This window comes from Leptonotus elevatus, chromosome 18 (assembly GCF_054856555.1).
Source record: "Leptonotus elevatus isolate MCC_2025b chromosome 18, RoL_Lele_1.0, whole genome shotgun sequence".
NCBI lineage: Eukaryota > Metazoa > Chordata > Actinopteri > Syngnathiformes > Syngnathidae > Leptonotus > Leptonotus elevatus.
In genome coordinates, this window is record NC_141256.1 from 4,037,756 (window position 1) to 4,064,749 (window position 26,994).

The following is a 26,994-nucleotide window of genomic DNA, read 5'->3' on the forward strand; positions in this document are numbered from 1 at the left end:
ACCAAAATTCAAACACATCTGCTTCTTCCTCTGGTCGTTGAATCGGTGGAGGCTGATGTCTGTGGATCTCACTCTGCTTCATCTATCCTTCCTTCCTTTTCTCAGTCTTTCCTTTGGTCTCTTGAGGTCTCCCTAATTTGTTGGAATTGAGATGTTTCTGGGGTTGGTGAAAGACTGGTTGGTAACCCGGTGGGTAGTAGGTAATGTCTGATCGGTGCTGGATTTCACTTTCCTTTCTTTTCTTTGATCCTTCCTCGGGTCTCCTGACAACCTCACGACTCTAGCTGGATTCTGAAGTATTCGGTTTAGGTGAACGGTATGGGATTTTTAATAGGTTTTAGGTGAATTAATGAGCACACACTCACACGCACGCACATATGCACACACACACGCACATGCACATACTCACGCACATTCTCACGCACATACAAAAAAAAAGAGAAAAAAATCTCGAATATCATTGGTTCAATAAATGTAAATAAATCTCCACTTGTGGCTATCTGACTATACGTAATTTCCTTGCCACCGTCTTTGACAGCAGTAAAAAGGCAGTGCTAGCAAAAATGCCAAAATGCCGAACATCTTTTAATATTGAATGGACGAAAGAGCACAATTTTCTGACTAAAAGCAGTTGAGAGACTGGTTTCACGGTTTCTGCACGCTTTGCCGGTGTGATATCGACGTGAGCAGTCAGGGCAACGCAGTCAGAACGTTACGCGGGGACGGAGAAGCTTAAAGCAAGAGGCGAGCAGCAGGTGCGTCATCATTGAAGATGATAAGTTATGTTTTGTGGCACGCTGCACTTTTACAGAAGCATGTCACTGCTTAGTGGTTTAACCCATTAAGGCCTAAAGCGCATGGTAAAACATGCCTCTAAAACCTATGGTCACCCCAAAAACCTGAAGTTTTCCTGGGAATCCAACAATATTATAAATAATTGATATCTCAGCACCTGAAGCAGATAGAAACATAACTCCAAAAATATTTCAGAACTTGCACCTGCAGGCACGTGCAGGGGGGTGGGGGTGGGGGGTGGCTATGGGTGCCCAGGCACATGCCCTTTTGGCACTGATGCCCAAAGTGCCCCTTTGTCCTTTTTTTTGTGGTGTGTTTGTGAGTGAAAGTCATTTTGTTGCCCTTCATAACAAAAATTCAACAACATAATTTACATACATTAAATTATTATCACGATATCTTTGGTCACGAGATCCTCGAATATGACGTCATACTACGAGACGCGCTCTTATTTGTGTATTAAATTATTGCGACGTTGTATCACTCTTACAAAGTTAGCGTAGTCAATGCCAATGCTATACAGTGTTCCCTCGTTTTCCGCTGGGTTTAGGTTTAAAAAAATACCCACTATAAATGAAATCCGCAAAGTAGTTAGCTTTATGTTTTACATTTATTATAAATGTTTTAAGGCTCTAAAACCCCTCACCAAATGGTTTTCTCATCAAAGCATTTACATTTTCTCACATTTCTTTCTTGTTTAAACATTCTCGATGTTCAAACCTTCATAAATTTTATAAAATAGGTACATTATTGTAAAAACAAAACAAACAAAAAAAGCATGCAAAATTGCACTTTAAAAAAAAAATCTGCGATACAGCGAGGCTGCGAAAAGTGAACCGTGTTATAGCGAGGGAACACTGTATACGTAAAATGGCCTTCCTGAGTGGGTTATTTTCATGTTTGTAAAAGAAGGCTATAATATATTTAAACATTGCCAACACACTTTATTTGCTGATTTAAAAACTAATCCGCGGCCCGGAAGAATTTAATAGATGATTTTCTTGAAAAGTCGAAGCCAAACGTCCGTTTGTCACTTTTTAAGAAATGTGCATGTGACAATATACACAACATTTCACATATTTCATTTTAAGTATCACAATATGTTTAATTTTATAGATGTTGTAATGTAAGCCATTGACTATGAAGAATGTTGGCAGTTGGCTCCAGTCCATAAAATAAAAATATTGCAACTTTCATCCTAATATTTTCCGGGTATGATTTGGGCACAAGTAGAGATGCGCTCATAAGTTTTGGTGCTAATCAATTTTTTAAATTTTGGAAAAAACAGAGCTATGGTATTTACTATCCATTTAACTTTTTAAGACATACTGATCACCTTGGGAGATATCCTGAAAAACCTCTACATTTTGAAAAGTCTGAAAAATTGTTCATTAATGCTTTAAGGCATTACAACAAAGTCAAGATTGGCAATTGGTAGTTAAAAAGAAAAAATCCCGCCAACCCCTCCCCACCACCCCTCTAATTGGCGCATCAGTCCTCATGTATTTAATTAACCAATAAGGCAGCGAATGCAGGCCAGCCGGTTAGATGCAGCGGAGGGTAGATCATGGCTGAATGGCCAATGCAAAAACTGCGCATCAAGGAGGATTTAGAAGTGGGTAGACGCAAAATTGCAAAATGACTTTGGTGTCTCTCTTTATGAACAGATAGACTTGTTTATGTCCTCTCACCTTCTTTTTTGTTTTGTCTCTGTTTTCTGTCTCAACAGTATTACAATTAGAAATGTCCATAAGATTCATTAAAGACTATACTGCAGAATTGGGCGATAGTAGCAGCGCTGAATACAGGGATTTTGAGGCTCAGATCAGGCCTGTGGTAGGTCCTAGGAGTGCGTCATTTTTTAACATACATTTTGACTTGTTCAATCCTAATGTTGACTCTCACTCACAGTTACGTGACGAATATGAAAGACTAAGAGGATTCATCAATGTTTTTGTGACAGCTTTCAGGTAAACCTAGAACAATCAGTCTGAAATTGGTTTAAGATCTCGATGGTTACTTATGTTTCTTCTTTCAGGCCAGGGAGTGTGATTGCAGACTTTATTGTCCAAACATCACAAGTTGACACGGAACAACTTTCTGTGGTGAATGCAAGACTCCCTAATGCATTGCGGATAGTTGCTCCTGTCCTTGGTTCTGTAACTGTAATTTACAAGAGTAAGTTTAACAGTCTTTTTTGCAACTTTATCCAATTTGTAATTGCTTCATTTTTGTTTCTTCAAGGTCCAACTCCAATCAAATTTCCAGATGTGACATATACTGGCAGATCAATGACATTGACATCTGGCCCAAATTCTGCTAGCCTTAATTTAGGAAGTGTCACTCAAGCTAAATGGAAATTAAATGGACAGGAAATCAAAACAAGTGGACGAATTCAAATAGCTTCATCTGCTACAGAGTCCAAGCTTACATTTAGGAACGTGATTCTGGCCGACGCTGGTAAGCCAAAACTAGCAAAACTTTGATGAATGAAAACGATAAAGCCTGATTCTTGTCTTTTTAACAGGTCTTTATGAATGCAATCTAATCGGCAGTGATATCACTTTTGTGCAAGAGGGATTTGCAACACAGATCAAACAAGCTCCAATTGTGCGAGTACCAAACCAAGTCAATGTAAAGTGTTCAGAGGGCGGAGCACAGCAGCTTAAGTGTTGTGTTCAGTCCAACTTTATTGTCAGGTGGTTTCAGGGCCCCACTGAATTAAACTCAGGTAAGCCGGCAACTAAAAGTTTACCACCTCGCCCTGCCATTTTTCCAAGCAACATTTTAACATTTTCACAGAGATAAGTAATGGTGCGGAAGGCTACTGCATTTTACACCAATACAGCCTGAGCGGGTGCACAGATTTACCAACCCAAGAATTAAGTTTTACATGTCGAGTAGATAATCCAGGAGACGTTGCAGAGACAAGAATGATCATTTTTAATGACGGTAAGCGCGATAATTTAAACATTCCTTCTCCTTATTTCTATCTATATTATTTGCAACAATAACATATTATTTCTCCCTCAAGTTGCTAGATGTAATAATCTGCTGTATGGGGCCGGACGACCAGGTGACATATCATCTATAGCATGTGATCCTGGTCAAGAGGGGAGCAGGTCTGCAATATGCAGGGATACAGGAGAATGGATTATTTTAGAAGACAATTGCATTGTCACTGAAATCAAAGACTTGTTATTCGTGTCTGAGGTAAGTGATCTTATTTAACATATTTTCCTCATCTTCATATTTGTGTAAGGGCATGTTCCAGTCTAAGGTGTGGTGGACCTTCCTTTCCTGGCAGATTTCACAATGGTCCATTTAGGATACTCACACTTAGACAGACCTTCCTGATGTGTCCTGTCTTCCAATGTCAGTTGTAAGGATCTTCGATGCGCTGTCCTAACCCTTTGCAAGTGTTTTACTGGGTGGCAGGAGTCCAAACGCAGATATTTTATTGGTCTGTGTGGTTAGGTTTTCTGTGGCCAACAAGGTCCAAATCCTGGTTTGAAGGAAGTGTGAAAGAAGCTATCTTCTCGATGTCAAATTAAACAAAGGTTTGCACCAATGTGCCAGAATTTCTTACATAATTGGCCAATAATTTTGATTCTGATGGATAAAGATGGGATGTCACTTAATTATGCGAGTCAAAACAGGTGTGCAGATATTTGTTGCAATGTAGTGTACAGCATCTTAGGGGGGTTAGACCGCTGAGAGAGCCGTCGCAACAGTGAACAGTGTCAACGAAGTGAATGCTAAATTTTTAAGATAATGTAGCTTTTCTGTCTTTTTTTGTTTGGCCGTGATGGATCAAACTAGATGTCCTATAGTTGTTGTGTCTTCAATCTTCGAATTGGAAAACTTGAATGGCGACATTCTCTTTTTGCAGATTTCATTTAAAACATAATCCTTGGTTCCAAATTTGATGTAATGATCTTCAAAGTTGTTCCCATTATACTGTACTGTACATGTTTTAGTGGGCTCTGCACTGCACCAATCTTTGCCAAGAGTGTTACACAAAAAATACATTTCTTTAAAATGGGAGGTTGTTCCAGCCCTACAATGTTCTTCTCGCACAGGAACTGTCGGATGCTCAGGGTATTGTGAGCATGGGCATTGTCATGGTGAAGCAGTCATGAGTTGCACTTTGTTGACTTGATGTTTGACCCTCTGGCTAATTTTTAACTCATTTGCTCCCAAAAACGTATAAAAACGTTCTATTTTAACTATTGCCATGGTCCCCCAAATTTTTTTACATGTTTTTTATGGGGTTTTTTTATGCTAGAGCGTACAGAAGGCTTTTATGCACCTTCTGACCTGAAGAGGTCGCTTAAAGCAATGGTAGTTATTACAAAAACCGATCAGCAGGTGGCAGAGTATAAGAGATCAACCAGGGCCATGTTACCACAAGCTCTTTTCTCCAGTGTTTTCAACAAATTTGTGAATAATGATGAAACTTAGCTATATCTTTCCTTTGGTAGGTTCCATGTTTTTATAGCAATAGAAGACAATATTCTGTGGGCCTTGCAAAATTAGTCAAAATCCAATAAAACAGCCGGGAGGGAAAGGGTTTGCTTCAGTGAAAATGGCTGCTGGGAGTGAATGAGTTAAGGGGAGAACTTGTAGTTTGGTTATAAAGGAAATCTTTTGTAATCAGTTTTTGACCTGTCCTTGAACTTCCGTCGTTGATGGATTCCCACATTTTTGGCACGATTTTTGGGGAATGCTTTATGAAGCCTCAAAAAAATACACGCCTCGAAAAAATACACGGAATGAGAAGCACCGTCTGTACTGACCCTGATCAACGGACGAAAACCTGCTTCAGTCGGTGCCCAGTCTGTACAGTATTTTTTCAAGGTTTTTCATCATAAAGCACTTGCTGGTAAAGCAAGCACTACACCAAAAAGGTGGGCATCTGTCAACGATGGAGAGACAAAAGTACCCACCTCTGCATCTAAGTATAAACAGAATGAAGTTGTGTCAGGCGATTAAAAAATTTTATCATAATTTTTTTATTTATGAGTTCGATAGTTAACTCACGATTAATCGCAAATTTTATATCTGTTCTAAATGTACAATTAAATGTACAATAAAGAAATTGTTTAGAAGTTTTCATACTTTTGTTAACATAAAAGTGGAATTAAATGTAAACTAATACAAATGTGATCTTAAATCTTTGATACAGTAATTTTATAATAATTCATAAAACTTAGTTAAAATTAAAAAGATGTAATGTATTGTAAAACACAAGTGCGATATTGATTTGTGTTGAGGTCATTTTTCTGCCACTAGATGGCATAATTGCATTTGTAGGACGGTGACAACTCGGTGCATTTTTCCTTTCATATTAAGAACTATCTAATCTTTAACATGAAATAATTTGTGAATTTCTGCACATTTTTAAACTTGTAAAATACAACTTGACCCCAGTCTCCACAAATATATGCATTATTACATTTATTACCGCTCAATTTTGACGTGGACATGTCCGCTGCGTTGCGACTGGAACTCCCCCAGTACAGGCTTTTAAAGTAAGGGGTGGTCATTAATCGGTCGTTAAAAAAAATGTGTGGTGATTAAGGAAGTATAAATTAACTCAAAATGAATGCACTCATTTTGATACCCCTAGTTGCAAATGATAAAAATGTCTACTCTGCTGTGAAGGTTTACAGTAGCTTTAAGATTCCAGCGAATTTCTTTTTGGTTAGTACAGAAATGTACATCATTTCATAAATGTTTGTAATCTTGTATTTCTAGGATTTGGTTGACGAGGATGTACCACAATTTGCTGCAAATCTTAGCAAAGTTGTAAAGGAGGAAAAACAAGAAATTACAAATTCATCTGCAACCATCTCAGCTATCGTTTCCATCCTGAGCGTCATTGCCAATGTTTCTACTGAAGTAAATGAAACTGTCATGCAGGTATGATGACCATCTATTATCTACGGAAGAAGATTAGGGCCAGTGAAGAGGAAAAAAAGTGTTGGCAGGATTCTCACTTTAATCTCAGAATTCTGACTTTAAAGTGAGAATTCTGACTTTAATCTCAGAATTATGACTTTAAAGTGAGAATTCTCACTTTATTCTCATAATTCTGATTTTAAAGCGAGAATTCTGACTTTAATCTCAGAATTCAGATTTTAAAGTGAGAATTCTGACTTTAAAGTGAGAATTCTGACTTTATTCTCAGAATTCTCAAATCTCACTTTAATCTCAAAATTCTGACTTTAAAGTGAGAATGCTGACTTTAATCTCAGAATTCTGACTTTAATGTGAGCATTTTTACTTTAATTTAAGAATTCAGATTTTAAAGTGAGATGTCTGACTTTAATCTCAGAATTCTGACTTTAATCTCACTTTATTCTCAGAATTCTGATTTTAAAGTGAGAATTCTGACTAGTGAAAATTCTGAATTTGTGATTGAGAGCTATGAATTTTGGGGGGAAGTCAGAAAGTCAAAATTATCACTTTAAAGTCAGATTTCTGAGATTAAAGTCAGAATTCCTACTTTAAAATCTGAATTCTGATTTTAAAAACCTTTTTTTTCTCTCTTCACTGGCCCTAATCCTCTTCCGTAATTATCATTTACAGTGCAGTGTAATAACACAACGGATCTCACCAGGAAATCTGTCTTCATTTGCAGAACGTACTGGACACAGTGGATGTCCTCGTTAGTGACGACGCAAGAGAATCCTGGGAAGTTCTGAGAGAAAATGTCACTCGCAATGACAGTTCCGAGTTGCTTAATTCAATGGAGACTATATCTGATGAGTTAGTTGGGGAGTTTACCATCAAAACTGGATTAATTCTGCTCAACAGGACAAGCTTCAATAACTCCTTCATGGCGGAATTAAACTCTAGCGTTGTCATTGATATTCCAAACACCAACACTAACAATCTCACCATCACCACCATTGTTTTCTCCACCCTTGATAATGTCCTGCCACCGAGGAATTCCAGCTTTAACAGCACACTCACAGACACAGACACCAACAGCACATCAGTTTCCTTTAACGCCAGCGTTAATGCTGCAGTGGCGCTTATCAGGATAAGAAAAGACATTCAGAATATTAGTCTGAGTTTTAAAAAGCAGAACAACTCCCTGACACAGAATCCTCAATGCGTCTTCTGGAACTTTACGCTTTTTGACAACTTCGGAGCTTGGGACGACGAAGGTTGCAAGGTGGTTTCCGATGTAAACAACACAGTGACCTGCAATTGCAACCACCTTACCTCATTCTCAATTCTGATGGCAACAGGCATCCCCGAATCAATACGGGTTGCTTTGGATGTTATCACCTATATTGGAGTTGGCATATCCATGGCAAGTCTGGTCATATGTCTCATCATCGAAGCATATGTTTGGAAAGCCTTGACGAGGAACAGCACTGCGTTCATGCGCCATGTGTGCATTGTGAACACTGCCCTGTCTTTGCTGATTGCAGACATTTGTTTCATAATTGCTGCCTCTTATGCCAAGAACCCCCTTGAAAACCCAGGGGAGGACCATACAGTTCCACTGGGACCATGTACCGCAGCGACATTTTTTATGCACTTTTTCTACCTGGCGCTCTTCTTCTGGATGCTCACGTCCGGCCTTCTTCTGTTCTATCGAACCATCATGGTCTTTTCCCACATGTCCAAATCAGGCATGATGGCGATTGGCTTTCTTTTTGGCTACGTGTGCCCTCTTATAATAGCCGTTGTGACTGTTGCTGCCACAGCCCCAGGAAAAGGATACATCAGGGGAAACGATGCATGTTGGCTGAACTGGGTCAAGACCAAAGCCCTGCTGGCTTTGGTGATCCCAGCCTTGACAGTCGTTCTTATTAACTTCTTGATTTTAATTGTGATCATGTTCAAAATGCTGAGAAGAGGTGTGGGAGAGGTAGCGCATACTGATGAGAAGCACGCACTGGTTGTCATTGCCAGATGTGTGATCATTTTGACTCCTCTGTTTGGATTAACGTGGTCTTTGGGAGTAGGAACCATGATATCATCCACAAATGAGGGGATCCACATTGCGTTTGCCTTCTTCAATTCACTACAGGTATTTTCTTACTTAATTGTTTTTTTTGGGCAGTACATTTTGAGTGATGTAACTTTGGTCTTGTTTCTATTTTCTATTTTTTTAGGGGTTGTTCATTTTAGTGTTTGGGACACTGCTGGATTCAAAGGTAATTTCAGTAATGGCTGATTATCAAAAAGGTTTATTTGACTTATACACCAAGAGTTACTGCATAAAGCTTTTTGGTAACCTAGATTGAAAGATTGATTTGCACAATGTTCCTGAATAGTTAGAGTAACCATACAAATTAATGGGTACTCTGGCCTAATACTATTACTTATTATGTTTTTCCAGATCATTCTGTTTCTGTTTCTGAATCAATTTGTTATATACAGTCTATCGTGAAATAATTGGTGAAAGGAAAACAATTACTCACAGATAAATTATAGCCAGACTAAACTTCAAATCTCAAAGATGCTTTTCAGTCTACCACGAGACTCGTACTATAGAGTAAATTTCACTTAGTTTTTTTTGTTCTTATTTCAAATTTAATTTGGAATAAATATGCTATTACAGATAAGCCAAATGATTCATGTCAATTTTTCATACCATAAACAAAAAACAAAAAAACTACACTCACAGAAATATTTCAAGCTTAACTTAAGATGTAAGAGTTAATTTTGGGCTGGCCCATAAATAGTGAAAATCTGTGTATAATTGGTGGCAATTGTTTTTAAGTTATAGACCATTATTTTACCGATCCGGCCCACTTGGTAATATATTTTCCTCTATGTGGCCCTTGAGCTAATACGAGTTTGACACCCCTGCTATAAATTATCAGGGGTTGTGTACTGTCTGAGAAGAGAATAATAGCACATTGTGAGCTGAAATGAGTGCCAGTTATCTGTTTTGCACAACCTAAAGTCAAATTTTTCAACTTCATATATTTTGAAACAGGCGTCGAACATAGACAAATTCTAGCAGCAAATTATGTGGACTCAGAGGAGAGATTCAGGCATCTTGTTTTAAGCTAACTTCAAACTAGAGCAAGTATTAGCCAACATGGTAGTTTGAGGCAACTTGTCTCAGTCATTTTGGGGTTTGTTGTCACATATGCAAAGAATTGGCCAATGAAAAATGCACCTCTGGCAACTCGGTTTACATATGCCAGAATTGCTCTTCCGATGATGAGTCTGAAGAGTGAGGAAATTAGTTTGCTAGGTTTTGTTTCATTGTTTAAAAATGGATTTTCGAGTTGTTGTTGGAACTACATACAGTATGCCCACATGTCAGGACTAGTTTACGTTTCATGTTGAACCATCCATCCATTAACAGAAATACTGACACGTGGCCAAGGTGGGAAGACTCAGATGCAGAGTAGGAAAAAGCCAATCAATGGCTAGAGTTTTTTTCTTAACAAAAAAATCTCCTCTGAAAAATGAGGGAAAAAACAAGGCACTGGTAGAGATAAACAACAAAAGGCACTCCAATAAGGAAGGTAAAAATGTGAACCAAAAAACACTCACGTGACAAGGCAAAAGGCTCATGAGAACAAGGCTGTGACAAACGCTTCAGCGGACACGAGGGTAACACATCGGCACATGGCAGGGGAAACGCAGATTATTTAACAAGAACAAAGACAGACAAACCACACCACGGTGTAACAAATGCTTTATTATTTTTTTAATTCAATTTAATCTCAAATTTCCAGTTTAAGGGAAGTAAAACAGTCATTGAGGCTGAGAGCTATGACCTATATGTCAGCAGTTCCTAAGGACTTTAATTGATTTCATAATAGTTTATGTTAAAGTTTGCTCAATGACTATGGAAAATTTTCAAGAACAATGATAAACAATGTATATGGCTGTAAAAAAAAGGGGGGGGGGGATAACCAGGATCATTTTGTCCTTGTTTTATTAGTTGCAAAATCTAATGTGACATCTTACCCCATATAGTGTGACAACTTACCCATTAATTAATGAGGCAACATGTTCACTCCCTCTATTTGATGGCTTATACCTCTGTACTGACATAAAATATGAAATGTTACATGAATACAAAAAATATACCTAAGACTTTGGTCTTTCATCGGGTATACATTTAGTTTATATATGATGTATTGATTCCAAGAAATATATAAAAGTACAAAAAGTGATACAACTAGCCCCGGTCTCCCCTACATTTGTGAAATGTAGCAACAAGTGTTAAAATGATTTCATTATTCATTCCCAACATTAACCACCGTCCCACCGAGTGAAGTTCTTGATTTTTTACTTTGATTATAATTATAGGTCCGAGCCGCTCTCTCCAAGAAACGACTTGTATCAAGCTCAGGCTCTGGCTCCAAACAAACTGCAGTAAGTGATTTTGCCACTCATTGCATTACACTAAACACATCCTTACAAACTGTCAGTTTCTCATATTGTATCTACGTTTGTCAAACATGACAACACTGTAAAGTTCTCTTTTGTTAGTTTGATTTTAAATGTTTTTTTCTTCTTCTTTTGTTATCTGTCTATTAGAGCACAAGTGGTGGTGCTTCCTCATTGAGTGGTAAAAAATGGTTCCGAAAGTTACGTGGGAAAAGATGTAAGTTATTGATTTGTTTTTGTCTTCCAAATATTTGAATTAATCTTCTAATCAAGCAGTTTGTTGTTTATCCCGCAGATATCTACCGCGTGTCAGACACTGCAAACTCAAGCTCAAACTCAAATAGCCATGAGTCATACTCCAATATCTGAATCAGATCAATTATCACAGAAAATGGGCTTTATTTCAGATTTAAGAAATCTGTCTCTCTGTACAATTTAGTACAATGTTAAATGCACTAAATTATCAACACTTGTTGTTTTAAAATGACTCTTAGATAACTGAAATGTGACTATAGAAATCAAATGTGTATTTTTAATGTCCAATAATACAAGTTAACTTTTTGACTTGACATGATGAGTTTGTATATGTGTAGTGTTAAGTTTAAGTTGCCAATGTACATATATTTTCCCCCAAAATCATTTATTTTGTATTTTATAAGCTGTAGCCTGAAAGAAATGAACTTGTTTATGTAAGACAATTAAGTAGCCTGCCTTATAAAAATATTGTTCATTCTGAATTTGTGTGGTTGCAATAAATGCCAACACAAACGACAGCAAAATGTGTCTTATCTGCCTTTTATAATCGACTTCAGCCATGGGTTACTTTGGATAATATCTTTGTGACAGGGCATGATGAATCGTGGACATTTCTCGGATGTCGCATACTTGACCAAGCATCAACTTGCTGCATGACTGAAAAGCGAGAACGTCAGTCTTTAATCATGTAAAATAGCATGTATAGTACGTGCACCTTTATTGATTTGACTGATAAAAGAAATGCATGGGGGCACATACAGAAGTGAACGATAGACTGATATGAGCCCTAGATCAGAGTTTTGTCATTTGCACCCTTTAACTTTTAAATCCTTAGCACTGACACTGTTTCTATTTTTTCTATACAAACAAACATATACAGCTACCTACTGTTATTATGACTTACTACTGTGTTTGCATATATTAGTGATTAGTGACTAGGATGTGTTCCAACAAATATAAATTTGTGTTACAATGCTCCAGTAGAAGCAGTCTTTGCCGTAGACTGTAGACCCCTTTTAAATAGTTAAAATGCATCCCAGGTCAGACATGCCTTTTATTTGGAAAAAATAACCTAATTTTGACAGTTAGGCTAGTTTTCAATAAGGAACTTTAAATTTAAAAAAAGAGAGAAAGAGAGACAGAGACAGAGAGTGCGAGAGAGAGAGAGAGAGAGAGAGAGATCCATGTCAAGATGTAAGTAAATCCTGTGGCCATGTTTTGTGAAACTTTATTTAATTTTCTATATTGACTGTAAATGTAGTTTTTATGCTCATCCACGTTTTTTACTAAAGTACACTGAAAGGTACTTTGAGCTTATACGTTATTAAAATGTATGTTATTAAAATATGACACACATGATCCCTCACGTATTCAAAGGCTATTTTTTTCTTCAGTGTCTCATTCTTATTTTAAATAGTTGCTAAAATTTGTATTTGGTTGCTTGTGGTCTTACTCCAACCAGCATGATGGCTCAAATGTCATGAATTTTTAGTAATAATTACCTTAACTGTGCTGTTTGTATTCCTTACTATGTACTGTATTTTAACATTGTATGACAAGTTTGTTAATTCAACTCTTATTTTTCTTTGAGTGTCAAATTTAAAAAAAACTAATTGTGACAATGATACCAAACATTTGAAAAATTTGAGTCTTATGAAGTTTGAAACTCAGATTTATGAAGACATTGGCCATATATTTGGGCATTTTCACTGGTTTTAAGGATTCATGCCATTCCCAATATTTATCACAGGAAGGTTATAGTCATTGGCTCTTAAAAATAGCTCATGTAAATCGATGAATCTTAAATTTTACACACATACTGTATAAACCCTTGTTTGCAGCTGTGCCTTTGCCATCATAATTAGTCAAACTGTATACAGTGGCCGGCAGGCTGCGCTAAACAGTTTCCCTGTAATCTCCACAGACGTTTCTGCCTGATGTTTTTTCTCGCGAGAATCGCCACCAACGCTCCCACAGCGTGGGCTGTGCAAACCACAGTCCTTTATACAGATGACTCATAGACCGTGTTGCGCTGTAGCTGAATACGTTAACACACCCGCCATATTGAATGTGGCAAATGTGCATTGGCTGTAATTAAATGCAAGTTAAAGAACTGGAGGGAAAAAAATAAAACAAAGTGTGAAAATGCTCATGTCTCTCATTGACAGACACACGCGCGCACACATACATATTACAGTAGTAATGTACAAGTTATGCAAATTAATGGCAACACTTCTTTTTGCTGACATTTTTCATGAACACAAAGATCTCAGACTTTTTCTATGTGTAAGAAAGGCCTATTCCTCTCATCTATTGTTCATTGTTTCCGAATTCAGGAACTGTTTAAAGACTTTTTGGACAGTGCATTAATGTGATAAAACTGCACATTTAAAGAGGGGTCTACAATTGTGGGAAGATGGCTTTTCCCATTTCCGACTTGAAAGCGTTCAAGGCGAAAATAAACAACCAAAATGGTGAATAGTGATACATTTTTTTGTTTGTTTTGCTCCTCAAAACACATTTTGACCCCCAGCAAACTTGCCTTCTTCCAATTTAGCTTCATTTATGTATTTATCTTATTTCATAAGCATTCCATTCAATTCAGTAGTTCACCGTATAATTTCATACATGGAGATAGCGGCATACTGTCACATTTGTTGTGTTACATGAAGTTATGTCATATATTTATGAATGAAGAAAGCTAGCTATTTTTATACTCAAGTAAATTGTGTTTTACCATTCACGGTATGTGTTTCCATAGGGTCGCCATTGTAGAGTGACATCACATTAAAGTCGGGGTCCTTTTTCCCTACGACTTTGTTAGTGGGATTTCTTAAGTTCAAGGGGGCGTTCCCGTACACTACCTGGTTTGAAGTCGGAAAAGTCAGATTTCTCACTTGACTTGAATGCAGCATGGGGCACACCTGTGCAAGAACCATACTTACTTACCCAAAATCGATTCTATTAAAATTATTTTATACTGACTTGCCTTTGTCTGTGTGTGGGTTTATTTGGAGCGCTGTTCATGTTGTAACCGATTTGGCCACTTAGGGGCAGTGTGGTTCTAATACACTGTTAAGTTGTAGACAAATTAGAGAGTAGAAGGAAAAAGTCACGATCAAGTTATTCCAATAAAAGTTGTTTTTTTGCAGTGTAGAGCCGTTCTTTTGAGTGATAAAAGTGCCGCGAGTAGCGCGTTAATTAGCATTAGTGAGTCAGACCGGAGTAGATCATTACAATTTATTGCACATCAATGATTGAAAAATCAGTCAACCAAATCATTTTGAATCAAAAATCGTTCTTGATCAAAAAATTATTCTGAATCGAATCGCAGATCCAAAAATCGGAATCAAATCGTGAGACATTAAAAGATTCCCACCCCTATTAAATGGAGGCTAGACTGATACAAAGTGGGGCTGAGAAAATAATTTATAAATATATTTTAGAATATCAAATAAAATGCTGGACGGATTTAACTGGGGCTACACAGATTTCTGACTGGATTATAATTTACCCCTGGTGTAGCGCAATCCCTGAATTTGGACCTCAATTGTGGCGCATGAATGGGATTGACAAAAATGCGGGTTTATTACCCTTTACTTCTTAAAGCCATAACAATGTAATCACTTTTTTTTCCTTTTTTTTTAAATGTTGGCACTTAAATTGTCCACCAGTTCTGGAATGACCATTTCAAATGTCAGCCACAGCTATTGCCTTCTTGGCCCTTAGTTTGACAACCAACTAATAACAATCAGAGTACACTTTCTTAATTATGGGAAATATAGTCGAATAGAAACGAGTCATTGGTTTGGAGCAAAATTATGTTATAATGGTTAAAAGTAAATGCTCAGTCTTACATGTGAAACAAAATGTCAGATCTGGCTTTGTTCCTTGTGAATGAATGAGGCAAGATGCCTTATCCAATATGGCAGCGGCACTGACGTTTTATGTAGCACTTAAGGCGACATCTATTTGTAAGTTTTATGGTGGAAACAAACTGTACGCAGCTGCCAGCCCACCCCAGCATGGTGCGTGATGCCTGCAAAGTGGTTACCTCAGTGATTCCATCCGGCAACAACTTTCCTGGGGGGCGAGAAATAATTTCCCAATCACTCTTGTGATTTGCCTTCATGAATGTAAGTATGCACCTTGACTGTTAAAGTACGCAAAACATAATTGTTGTTCAGCCAGCTGTTTGGTCAGCGGTGACCGCTTAGCTAATATTGCACATTAGCTAGCATTATGAAACCTTTCGTGACTGTTTCGGAACATTTAATGGCGAATGAATTGCACGGTGGCCTAGGCAGCATGAAGAACCACAGCCAGCTATGATTTAAAATCAAGACCGAAGTTAGAAATCGGAACCTCATCTGTACCCAGCTGTCATGGCTCCAGTCTAAAATTTGTTCATTTTCCTGTATATACTTAACCGTTTTATTGAAGAAATGTTAAGCTACATTAGTAAACGTAACTAAGTTAGTTTTTGGCAGTGGATATTTTGCCGTGACCGGCAATTCTCCTGCTAGCGCTATTTTGCCGTGAACGGCTCTGATTGGTCAGTCGGCGGACAGAGTCATGTATTGGGCGTGGTTCCTACCTCGCTCCTCACCCTTCAGAGTTCCCTCACTTTTCGCTGGTGATACGTTCCCAAAATTTTGGAATACTGTATTAATTAATTATTGCAGCCTCAACAGTCAACAAAACTATGACTCAAAAGTTTTACACTTCTTTTTATTGTATAGTAACCTATCTTCTTATCTTCCAATAACTTTATAAAGTACTATAATATTACTGTACCAGTGAACTGAAAGATACAACACGGTACTATGTGGTAAACAGTTGTTCAATGTCCGTTTTTTTCTTGCACTTGGACAAAAAAAGAACCGATATAAAATATGTGACTAATCACAAGTTATGATGTTAACTATAAAAATCATGCGATTTTCACAGTCTCAGATGAAAAACTGAAGGCCCGAAGGAAGGCCCTCAACTGACATTCCAACCTGGTTAACCAGCACGCTGTTGTGCTGCCATCATTTTGTAGCCCCCAAAACAGTAGCTACATACAATGCACCTTGTAACAAAAGTAAATTCCCATATTGTAAGTAAAAATCACAGTCGTTTTTTTGTTGAATGGATGATGGTTCGATTGGCTACTCAAATATCTGACATAATAATCCTCTTCTTATAGCATCTCAACATCATATGAACATAACGAGCACATTTTGAACCTCTAATAACTGTTAAGACACACAATCATTTTCCCATCATTGAAAGTAATAGTAATAGAAATAAGTCCTTTGGTTAAACATTTGTCAAGCAATTTTTTTTTATAAAAGTTGCAGTAAGTGGTTTGAGGAATCTATTATCATTAAGTGTCGAATAAGGTAACTAACTTGACGGAAAACCTGCGTTGTCGTAATTAAACAAATAAACTAAATAAAACATTAATAATCTTAACTCTCTTGTCTTTTCTTTTTACTGCGCCTTGCACGTTTTGAAAGCTACCAGAGAGAGTCCATTGTGTTGCAGTCAAGAAGAGAAGACTGGGATGAAAGTTCATCCAGAGTGGTCACTGTAAGTATTTCAAAAATATTTGTTTCCATTAAACAGGAAAACACATTGAGCTCATATAACCACAGCCAGGGATGCATCTACACTAAGTGATGATTTTTTTACGGATGTATTTGGTCAGATGCTGATGATATTTGACATCACAGCCACTTGGGGGCAGTATTGTGAATGCTATGCCACAACAGCAGTTTTGTCTTAGTACATCACCATCAAAACAAAAAAAAACAAAAATAAAAAAACAACAATTTTTCTGACCTCGATTTTTTTTTTTAAGCAGATAGTTCTTATGAGTGAATTTTCTCATATGGAGATTTTCATGGGATCCTTTAATTGTGCGGTGAGAAAGGATGTAAGATGAAGTATTACACCACCACCTACTACAACCACAACAATACAAATGTATTAGCTTGGGGTTGAACCAACTAGCAGATAGTTGACTAATTGACGTGTCGACTTTTCCACCGTTTAAAAAAAAAAAAAAACAATAACGCAAAAGTCATCTCATAACACATTTTATGTTTTTTTTATGCATTCTATTTCACATGAAAGACTAATCCACATGGAAGACAATGAAAATGCACAGTGCAGTAAATTGTATGACTTTAATATTGTATTTTTAGAGATGTGACTTCCACTGCTGCAATTTTTTTGTTTTTTTTGTTTAATTTTTTCCTGCTCGTTGTGGTGCAAAGGCTAAACTGATCCTCGCAGCTGCTGTCCATGATTCAAACTGCATTGTGCTGCAATTCTTTGATGTTGACCTAAAAAACTGAGGCTAGGGCCCTTGTGGCACCAGCGTGCCTAATTTCCATTTCACTATGTTGAGACTTGAAACTGTTACACTGACTGTATGACTGTTTTGGTGCTGACAGGTCAGCAGGCTAGAGCCACTTAGAAGGAAATGTTTAAAGCGGATCTTTCTGCTACCAGTGCTGTTATTGATATGGATTTTGATATGTCTGAGATAAGCATTTTACTTTCAGCAGCGACGAAACCTATCCCGAAGTCAGATTTCAACATTTTAGCCATGCCTAATAGCTTTGGCTACCCCCTAAGCCAGGTATTTTGGAAGTGCGTGTCCATCACATTAGTGTCCAAAGACTTGTTGATACAGAAGATTCATCCATTTTGAAATAACTTTTCCTGTTGCAACTTGCAAATTTTGTTGCCATGTGCCATTTTTGTATCAGCCCGTCAGAAACAGGAAGAATGCAATGTAAGAATTCCAATTTTAATTGTTAAGTAATTACATTTAGTTTCACTTTCAAATGTCGATGATTTGGAATTCAACCTAAATTTTGGTTGCTGGTTGGCCTTTACTTTTGGGTTGGACATCATTTTATTTTTTGCTACAAATCGACCCCCATATTTACGGTGGCTCTCGCCAGCTCGTAAATAGCAAAAATCAACATTGATCTGTGTCACTTTGTTAAAAGTTATTGAGGGCCAGTTTTTGAAGCAAAAACAAACTCAAAAATCCAAAAAAAATACATTTTATTGCATCTTGACGCTTGAAAATGAGGCGGCGTGGCTCAGTGGTAGATTGGTCGTCTCTGTGGATTCGATCCTCACCCCCTGGCGACCACGTGACGTCAAAAGGGTCCTTGAGCGAGACACCAAACCCCAATTTGTGGGGTGGACCTGGCAGCGGACTTGGCCCTGGGCGGCCACAGACGACCACTGGTCTGTGACTGGGTGAATGTGAGGCTTTGTAAAGCGCTTTGGGCATTATAGCTTAAAAAACTCTATATAAATAGCAGTCCATTCCATTCCATTCAAAATTTTCATCTGAAATCTGAATTTTGAAATTGGAAGGGGTGAGGTGGAATTACCCAAAGTTGCCTCTTCCTCATGTAGACAGTACCCTAAGGCAGTGGTCCCCAACCTCCGGGCCGTGGGCCACTTTGGACCGGGCCGCACAGTTGAAAAAGAAGAAAAGTAATGTATTTCCGGTTAAATGATAAGCTGAGGCTTAAAATATTTTATTTTGAAAAGTGACCGGATTCTCTCCGTTTACGATGGACTCGACGCATGTCAAGATGCTAATTATCACAGTCGAGTAGCACTGATGCGAATCGACAAGTTAGCAAACTATTTTGCTTTTTGTGCCCATTTTTGGGGTGACTATTATTCCAAAGGCAATGTGAGAAGAATGTGAAAAGAAAGAAACTCTGCCCCCTTTATCCAGTCTTGTGATGGAAACAGAAGTTCTGTTCATTTTCTCAACAAACATCACTAAAAACACTGAATTAAAGCCTGAAGTTTTGTCATACATGCCTCAGATAGGGTACAAAGTACATTTGGTTTGGCTCAGGAGTGCTGAACGTTTGGGTTTGGCAGCAAATGAGCCAAATGCAATTAGACAAGGTACAGAACTGCAGGGTCAGTCCGCAGCAAGAAACATGTGTCCCTGGGAGGAAAGACCCTTATTGCACCCTCAGCCAGTCAACATTCCTGTGTTTGTACAACACATCCTAATGAGGCTGCGCTCTGTGGGGGGAACAGGCCATGTCTTTGGGGATTTATCTGAAGAGCTAAACAAGCAAGGAAAGATCTAGGGAATCAACCTGCTCACTTACACTCTCGCTCTCTCTCACAAACGTAAATCACAACTGATGAGGTGGGGCAAGTCAAGCAGTTTGAAGGGCTAGCGTGTACCCTATAAAGGGTTAGCGCACACTGTGTTAATCAGGCTTTTAAGAAAGTAGGCTTTTACTGATGACTGATTTTAATATTCATATTCAGTTAAAATATCAATAACAAATTGACCTGTACTGTAGGGACTGACCGTTGTCCATGTCCAAAATTATTCAGCTCAAAGACAAACTCAGTCTGGAATAATATCCACCGCTGACAAAAACAATAAAACCTAAATGTCAAAGCCAAACATGCAAGATTTTCCATCTGTGGTCGATATTTGAACAAACTCAACACAAAGCAATTGCCAGAAGAGACAGTGGGGATGTAAAAGATCAAGTTTCAAAGACATTCCATTGATTCTGATCTGTCTTGGGAGTCGGTCCACCTGAAGCGCATTAATTTGTTTTCTCCCACTGTGCCTCTTCCATTTCCTTGGGAAAGCTCCCTCCTTCCTTGGGAAATTTAAAAGTCAGATTGCCAAATATTATAATGATATACTCGGACAAGTCTATTGACTGCAGGATGGTGGCACTAATACGCAACACCTGTTCCTTTGTGGTATCCATTAGTATATCAAATATACAAACGGTGACAGCTGCAGTGCTCGGGGTGATACAGCTAGGCTAGATTGTTGCAATACACAGACATGAGGTTTTTTCGCCATCGTGTCTGCTCTCCAGGTTGAATCGTTGAAAGCAGGAGTGGCCATAGCCTATAATATTCTTCTTAAACGTTTTCCAAAACCAGACACTTTCTCCCGAGAGAGAGAGACTTCTTTAAGATGCCATTAGAGGAGTCATACCTATGTCTGGTGGCCTCATCAACATACCAGAGAGGACTAAAACCAGGTCCAGCTATAACCTTAAAGAATAAACATAACTATACATCTTGAGCGTTGTTGTATAATGAGCTATTAGCCGATACCTCGGTTGAGTGATACAAATAATGATAAGAGTCATACCGACTTGGACGTCGCCCAGGTCAACGTGGTCCACGTTAGGTGTTGTGGAACCAGGACACTCTGAGAAATGGGCTACTGGAACAGGAGGAAGGCATTCATTGAGCAGGGCGGAAAACAAAGTACTGATGGACAGAGGTGGAAAATCCAGGTCCAGAAAGTAAAAAACCCTGCTACAGTTTGTCTTTAGCCTAGCTAGCTCCCTAGCAGGTAAACGAGCACCATGGGAGAGAGCTCGGGAGCAACTTGGACTGAACAACTGAAACAATTAGCGATAAGGGCTAAAGCCAAATTGTGGCAGGGTTTTTACTTTCTGGACCTGGATTTGCCACCTCTGCTGATGGAGTGCTACTACGGTAGTAACCACAGTAAGGGAATAAATGCACGGAATGTCGGAGGCATGGATTCTGCTAAACCCCACATTCACATTGTGCAAGAAGCAACTACGGGCTCATCAAACATCAGCAATAGGAAGTTGCTATCACATTTGGAGTATTTGGAACTGTTCATAATTCCCTTGACTAAAGTTGGAGGGGTGTCAAGTTGTTGGCCATTTTTCCCGGTTCTTTTGAACGTTCTGTATTACCTTAACATATTTTAATAATCGAGTTTTGGATGTTTGTGGATCGATTCAGGAGAGGAGAGGCGGCTAGAATTTAGGAGCGGTAGTCTGCCACTCCTAAATTAATGTATAGGAAACATGGGTTAATAAGAAGCAGTTTAAATGCCGCATCCACAGTTAAAAGAGAGTGTGTACACTTGTGCATCCACATTATATCTGTTGTTTATTTTTATTTTTCTTCTCTGAAATATTAAATTTTTTGCCGTTAAGTTTGGGTCACATTAATTGTGGATTATTATTATTATTATGAGACTGCTTCTATTTTGCCTCCACTTCACAGCTTGTATTATTGTTATATTATTACATTATTACTCTGGTAGTGAAAACCTACTATGTTTTTCTTCAAGTTTTTTTACATTATAAGACGCAAGCAACATACAAATGCAAATGCATATTTTAGTATACCCTCCTGCCCTGCCCCAAAAGTTGTCTTTTTTGCTTTCCTAATGAATGAATCACAACAAAAAATAAAACCTCACACAAGCATACCCACGGCAGAATAATCTTATTGTCAAGCATGCTGCTGTCTCACTTGGTGCACTTTTAAGCCCCCCTAAGCTAATGGTAAAGATAGGGGCAAATTCCCCAATATTTAACACATAATTGCGCCACTCTGCTTAGACATTTCTAACATGAACTTGACTGTGCCAGTCCTTACACTTAGTCGTAGTGTTTGTGTTTTCTGTGTGTTTAAAAACCTACAATATGCCTACCATGCGCACATGTACAATAGTAAATCCAAACTTGCTTTTACCTGGTTGACATTTACCAGTAACATTTGGCTTACCTTTTCTTGGGAAGTATCTGAAGTAGTTGGGTCTGGAATGATTCAATACATTGTAATAAACAGAACAGTTCACCATTTACAGTCATTCAATAAAGTTCCATTTATTTTGGCTTTGGTGGACACAGCAGCTATATCAGAGTTGCTCAATGCAACTATGACCATGGTTCGTGTCCTTGGTTGGCAGTTGCAGGGTAGACTGTTCTGGCAGAACCTCCTGCCTTCTGTCTTCATGTCTATTTACTAATGGCTTTCGCTGTGGTGTTGGCAGACCCACAATCCCCATTATATGGTCTCTGTGGTCTGCACAGCATAATTGCATTTGGCAAGGGCCGGATGTTCATAGCAGGCATGGTCTTAAAGCACAATTGAGCTTTGCTTAATCTTTTCCTTTCTTCCTCCCATACTGTTTTTGAATGACTAAAATTTGTATATGTAAAATTAAAGCTGCAGTGTGTAATATTTATCACCATCTACTGGTGAACTAATAATTCATTCATTTAAAAAAACACTATTGATTTCAACAATATGCAAAAAAATATGTTCTATCACATTAATGTAAAAAAATTTCATATAGTACAGTGAAAAAGTATTTTCCCACTTCCTGATTTCTGTGTTGTTGTTTTTTTTTGCATATTTATCACTTGCAAAGGTTTCGTTTCAACAAGCCAATTTTAATATCACATAATCATACATAGACAACGAAGGGATATATAACATGCAGTTTCTAATAATGATTTTATTTACCAAGGATAGAAAAAATACAAACCAATATGACCCTATATGTGAAAAAGTAATTTTCTATCCAAGGAAATGCATTGCTTTACTTTGAGTTTTGACCCAGTGATGTCTGGTTTGAGTGAGTGCAACAGCAGGCAAGAGCTAATAAGCGCACTGTGGTCTAAGAGCTATACCATTGACAGGAATTCAACCAGGCCAGCGACAACTACCAAACACCCTAACTGGTTACAGGACGAGCAGTCTAGGTCACATCAGATGTTTTTGACTTAAAAGTTAATTTCGGTAAGATCAATCTGATATGCAACATTGTGCATTCCTGATGATGGTAAGTGAAAGTAAGAGGTCAGACAAAAATCACACACTCGACCCCTTATGTGTCTTTCCCTTCCTCCAGTAACCTTTGGCATGAGAGGTCATTATTGTGTACAGCTCGATGACCTTTGGTAATGAGAAGGAAGCTCTCAAGGTAACCTGGAAGTGCTTTGTCTTGACTCTCTTGGTGACACAGGTAGTGACTAAAGTCAGGCATACAACAATTCCCGCAAGGTCACCGTCATACTACACAGCTGCATAATTTTCATTCAATGGGAAAATGACCAGAGTAGATTTTGGACCATTCACTATTCCATTCCCTATTCATCCTCAGTCACCTGTTGAACTGTTGGGAGTTCCAAGCGAACCACAGAGACTGCTTTTAACTCATTCACTCTCAGCCATTTTCACTGAAGCAACCCCCTTCACTCTTGGCTGTTTTACTGGATTTTGACTGATTTTGTAAGGCCCACAGAATATTATGTTCTATTGCTATAAAAACATGGAACCTACAAAAGTAAAGATTAGAGTCTCTTTAAAAAAAGTAAATTTCTATCCATTTTGCAGCAATTAGCATTAAAATATTGCTAAGTTTCATCATTATTCACAAATCTGTTTAAAACAGTGGAGAAAAAAGCTTTTTGCAACATGGCCATGGTTGATTTCTTATACTCCGCTGCCACCTGCTGGCCATTTTTGTAATACCATTGCTTCAAGCGTTCTCTTCAGTTCAGATCCTGCATCAAAGCCTTTTGCATGCTCTAGCATTAAAAATACTAAAAAAAACGTATACATATGTTTTTTGGACTATTGCAATATAAATAGACCATATTTATAACTTTTTGGGAGCAAATGAGTTAATAAGCTTATTCAGCCTGTTCTTATCTGTTACACCACTGGATTCTCCCCAGTAGACTACAGCGAAAAACACGCCGGAGCCTCCTTAAAAAATAGTCGGCTTCTGCCTTTGCAGTTCAACAGAATCAACGTGACCTTTCCAATCCAGCCTTTTATCTTTACGCCCTGGTATTTGTGGTTAGAAACCACTTCCACCTCGGTGCCCTCAATGGTGATAGGCGTTGGTTGAGCTCCTCTCCTCCCTCACCTGAAATCCACAATAATTTCTAGGGTGCACCTATTTTGTGCGCTCAGGCCCCCTAACTTGCTGTGATTGACGGAAAACTGAATTCTGCTGTTTACCAGATGATCCTAAAGGCGAATGTCCGGCCATCAGTTTGTACCGTGAAACGCTCTTGGATTATGCAGCAGGACAACCATCCAAAACACACCAGCAAGTCCACCTCAGAATGGCTCAGAAAGAACAAAATTAAAGCTGCTGAATGCAGAAAATTCCATTATCAATCGCTACTGCCACCTGGCTGAAAAATGAAACTGCAAGACACCCTTCTTCGCATACGCAATGCGCACATGACATATCTAGTCTGAAAACTATTAGGCAGAGCCTTGCAGTCGTACCCATTGTGAACAACTTATTAGAAGATGTTCCAGTCATTAATAGTCAAATAAAAAGGCTATTGTAAAGATATTTTTGGGCAAATTGTTACTAAGAGCAGCTTTAATAAATCCAACTGAGATGCTGCGGTGTGCCCTTCATGCTAGAAAACCCTCCAATATGGCAGAGTTGAAACAATTCTGCAACAAAGAGTAGCCCAAAACTCCTCCACAGCGCCCAGACTCATCATCAATTATCACAAACGTTTGATTTCAGTTATTGCTGCCAAAGGTGGCACAATTAGATGCTAGCCAGGATGGATACTGTACTTCTGTTGGCACTTAATCTGAAAATAGGTCTTTGAAGTCTACATACATGATTTGATGACATATGTGATGAAAATGATCGACTATTTTATCATATTTTGGCAATCTCAATATATTCTCTTTCTCTATTTTTCCATTGGCTAAAAGTGTTCTAATGTTGGTTGCAGTACATGTACTGCAGTGTATTGACCTGTAAGTGGAGCTTCAGAAGACTTCATTGGCATCTTGTCTGTCTGAAGGAAATGAGTCTGCTATCCACAGACATTTCTCAAATTCCTCTCCTTGTGTCATTACTGCTAAAGCAAATAACGGCTTAAGGGACAGAATTCCACCACTGAATCAACAGATTGTTTGTGTCTTCAGAGGCTCAATGCGAATTGTGGAAAGGTAGGAATTTGTCAAGGAGCCCCATTTTAACTGAAGCCTTGTATTGTTAAACTAACAACTGGAGATCATTCCTTTCACTTAGACAAAGTAGATCCAAACAATAGTATCCTGATGCTCGACAATGCTTCCAGTTCACGGTTTTATGTTTTAGAGGGAGTTTTTTGTTTGTATTTTTTTTTACATTTGAAATGTTTATTCAAAATAAAATGTGCCAGGATGTTGATCATGTAACGTTATATAAATAAATAAATAAATAAATGAATGAATAAGGATACTGTAGGCTACATTAGGGAACTGTTGCGTGACTTGCAGGGGGTTATGCAAGATTACAAAGTGAAATAGTTTACAGCCAAAACACATAAAGGCACATAAAGTTTATGCATCTAAAGATGACAGAGAAATGTTTTTTGAATGACTCAGATGATCCACTAAATCATGAAAGTTGAATTAACTTAATATATGATGTATTATTGGCTGAATGAGTGCGGTGCTAGACTGCTAGTGTGATATTAGGGGAGGCAGGCGTAGAAAAAGTGGGTACATCCTTGGTGACAAAATGCTGGGAGGTGGGTATTGATTGATTGATTTGATCCTGATTAGGGCAGAAGCTCTTGAATATTCTTTGTTTGGATTAATATTTTATTATTATTATTAAGTAAATAATCTGATTCAGAAATTTGTTTTGCATTGTTATAGCAACCCCCCCCCCCCCCAATTAATTATTTAACTGATTATTGTGGTTTATTTGTTATTGTTTAATGTATGCAAAACCGGTTTAGCAACATCACACAAGAGGGAGTAAAGTTTTAATCAGTAACCTTTTTGAAAATGCTGCAAGTTTGATGTACACTTCTGGGCTTCATGTTGAACTACTGTATGTCACTGTTTACTATAGCTGCAAATAATGACTATTTTCACAATAAATTGGACTTTTTTTTGTCTCGTTTGCTTAAAATTGTCCACTTCCTTATTTGTTTAACTAGTCACTGCTTGGTATCAATGACTTGATACCCGAAAACATTTGTTTAGAATATTGGTTTTCCACATAAATTGTGTCATGCCACTGAGCTGTTGCCTTGGAGCAACAAATGAACAATAGAGATCAGTGGTTTGATTTGTGTATTTCTTTAACAATGGGCTTCAGACATATCATGGTATTTATTTTTGCCCAATTATAAATATTTTTCTTTCTCCTAAACTGTCTTTAACTCATTCAATCCCAGCCATTTTTACTGAAAGAACCCCACAGAGAATATTGTGTTCTATTGCTATAAAAACATGGAACCTACCAAAAGAAAGATTAGAGTCTCTTTTATCGGGAAAAAAAAAGGATATTTGTGTCCGTTTCAGTTTTGCAGCAATAAGCATTAGAATATAGCTAAGATTTATCATCACAAACCTGTTGAAAACACTGGGAAAAAGAGATGGTTGCAACATGGCCCTGCCTGATCTCTTATACTCTGCTTCCACCTGCTGGCCGTTTTACCATTGCTTTTAGCGACCTCTTCAGGTCAGAAGCTGCATCAAAGCCTTTTGTATACTTCAGCATAAAAAAAAAACATAATTTTTTTTGTTATAAATACGTTTTTAGGAGTGAAAGACAAAGTATTAAAAAACGTATGTTTTTGGGTTTGAATGAGTTAATAGTAGCCTGTTTACACCATAATCTTGAATTATTGTATTGTGTATGCATGTACACATTTTAGAAGATTTGTCGAAGAATTGTGTCCTGGAAAAAATGTCATTTATGTTATGAATTTATTG

At 37.9% G+C, this 26,994-nt stretch overlaps 2 protein-coding genes across 16 annotated transcripts in view; both read left to right on the plus strand.

Moving 5' to 3' along the window:
• LOC147158308 (uncharacterized) overlaps positions 1 to 11,876 on the plus strand; it is a 49,048-nt gene extending 37,172 nt beyond the window's left edge. For all 14 annotated transcript variants that reach the window (XM_086061451.1, XM_086061452.1, XM_086061462.1 and 11 more), the window contains 13 exons: positions 2,525 to 2,631; positions 2,707 to 2,765; positions 2,834 to 2,973; positions 3,040 to 3,255; positions 3,323 to 3,526; positions 3,598 to 3,747; positions 3,830 to 4,008; positions 6,556 to 6,720; positions 7,442 to 8,848; positions 8,934 to 8,975; positions 11,098 to 11,163; positions 11,329 to 11,395; positions 11,474 to 11,876. In XM_086061451.1, the coding sequence (XP_085917577.1) occupies positions 2,525 to 2,631; positions 2,707 to 2,765; positions 2,834 to 2,973; positions 3,040 to 3,255; positions 3,323 to 3,526; positions 3,598 to 3,747; positions 3,830 to 4,008; positions 6,556 to 6,720; positions 7,442 to 8,848; positions 8,934 to 8,975; positions 11,098 to 11,163; positions 11,329 to 11,395; positions 11,474 to 11,547 (2,876 nt within the window). In that variant the 3' untranslated portion in view covers positions 11,548 to 11,876. The remainder of the gene's footprint in view (positions 1 to 2,524; positions 2,632 to 2,706; positions 2,766 to 2,833; positions 2,974 to 3,039; positions 3,256 to 3,322; positions 3,527 to 3,597; positions 3,748 to 3,829; positions 4,009 to 6,555; positions 6,721 to 7,441; positions 8,849 to 8,933; positions 8,976 to 11,097; positions 11,164 to 11,328; positions 11,396 to 11,473) is intronic.
• A 3,566-nt stretch (positions 11,877 to 15,442) lies between these two features.
• disp1 (dispatched homolog 1 (Drosophila)) overlaps positions 15,443 to 26,994 on the plus strand; it is a 72,108-nt gene continuing 60,556 nt past the window's right edge. For both annotated transcript variants that reach the window (XM_086060702.1, XM_086060703.1), the window contains exons 1-2: positions 15,443 to 15,569; positions 16,938 to 17,010. The gene's annotated coding sequence lies outside the window, so the exon portion shown is untranslated. The remainder of the gene's footprint in view (positions 15,570 to 16,937; positions 17,011 to 26,994) is intronic.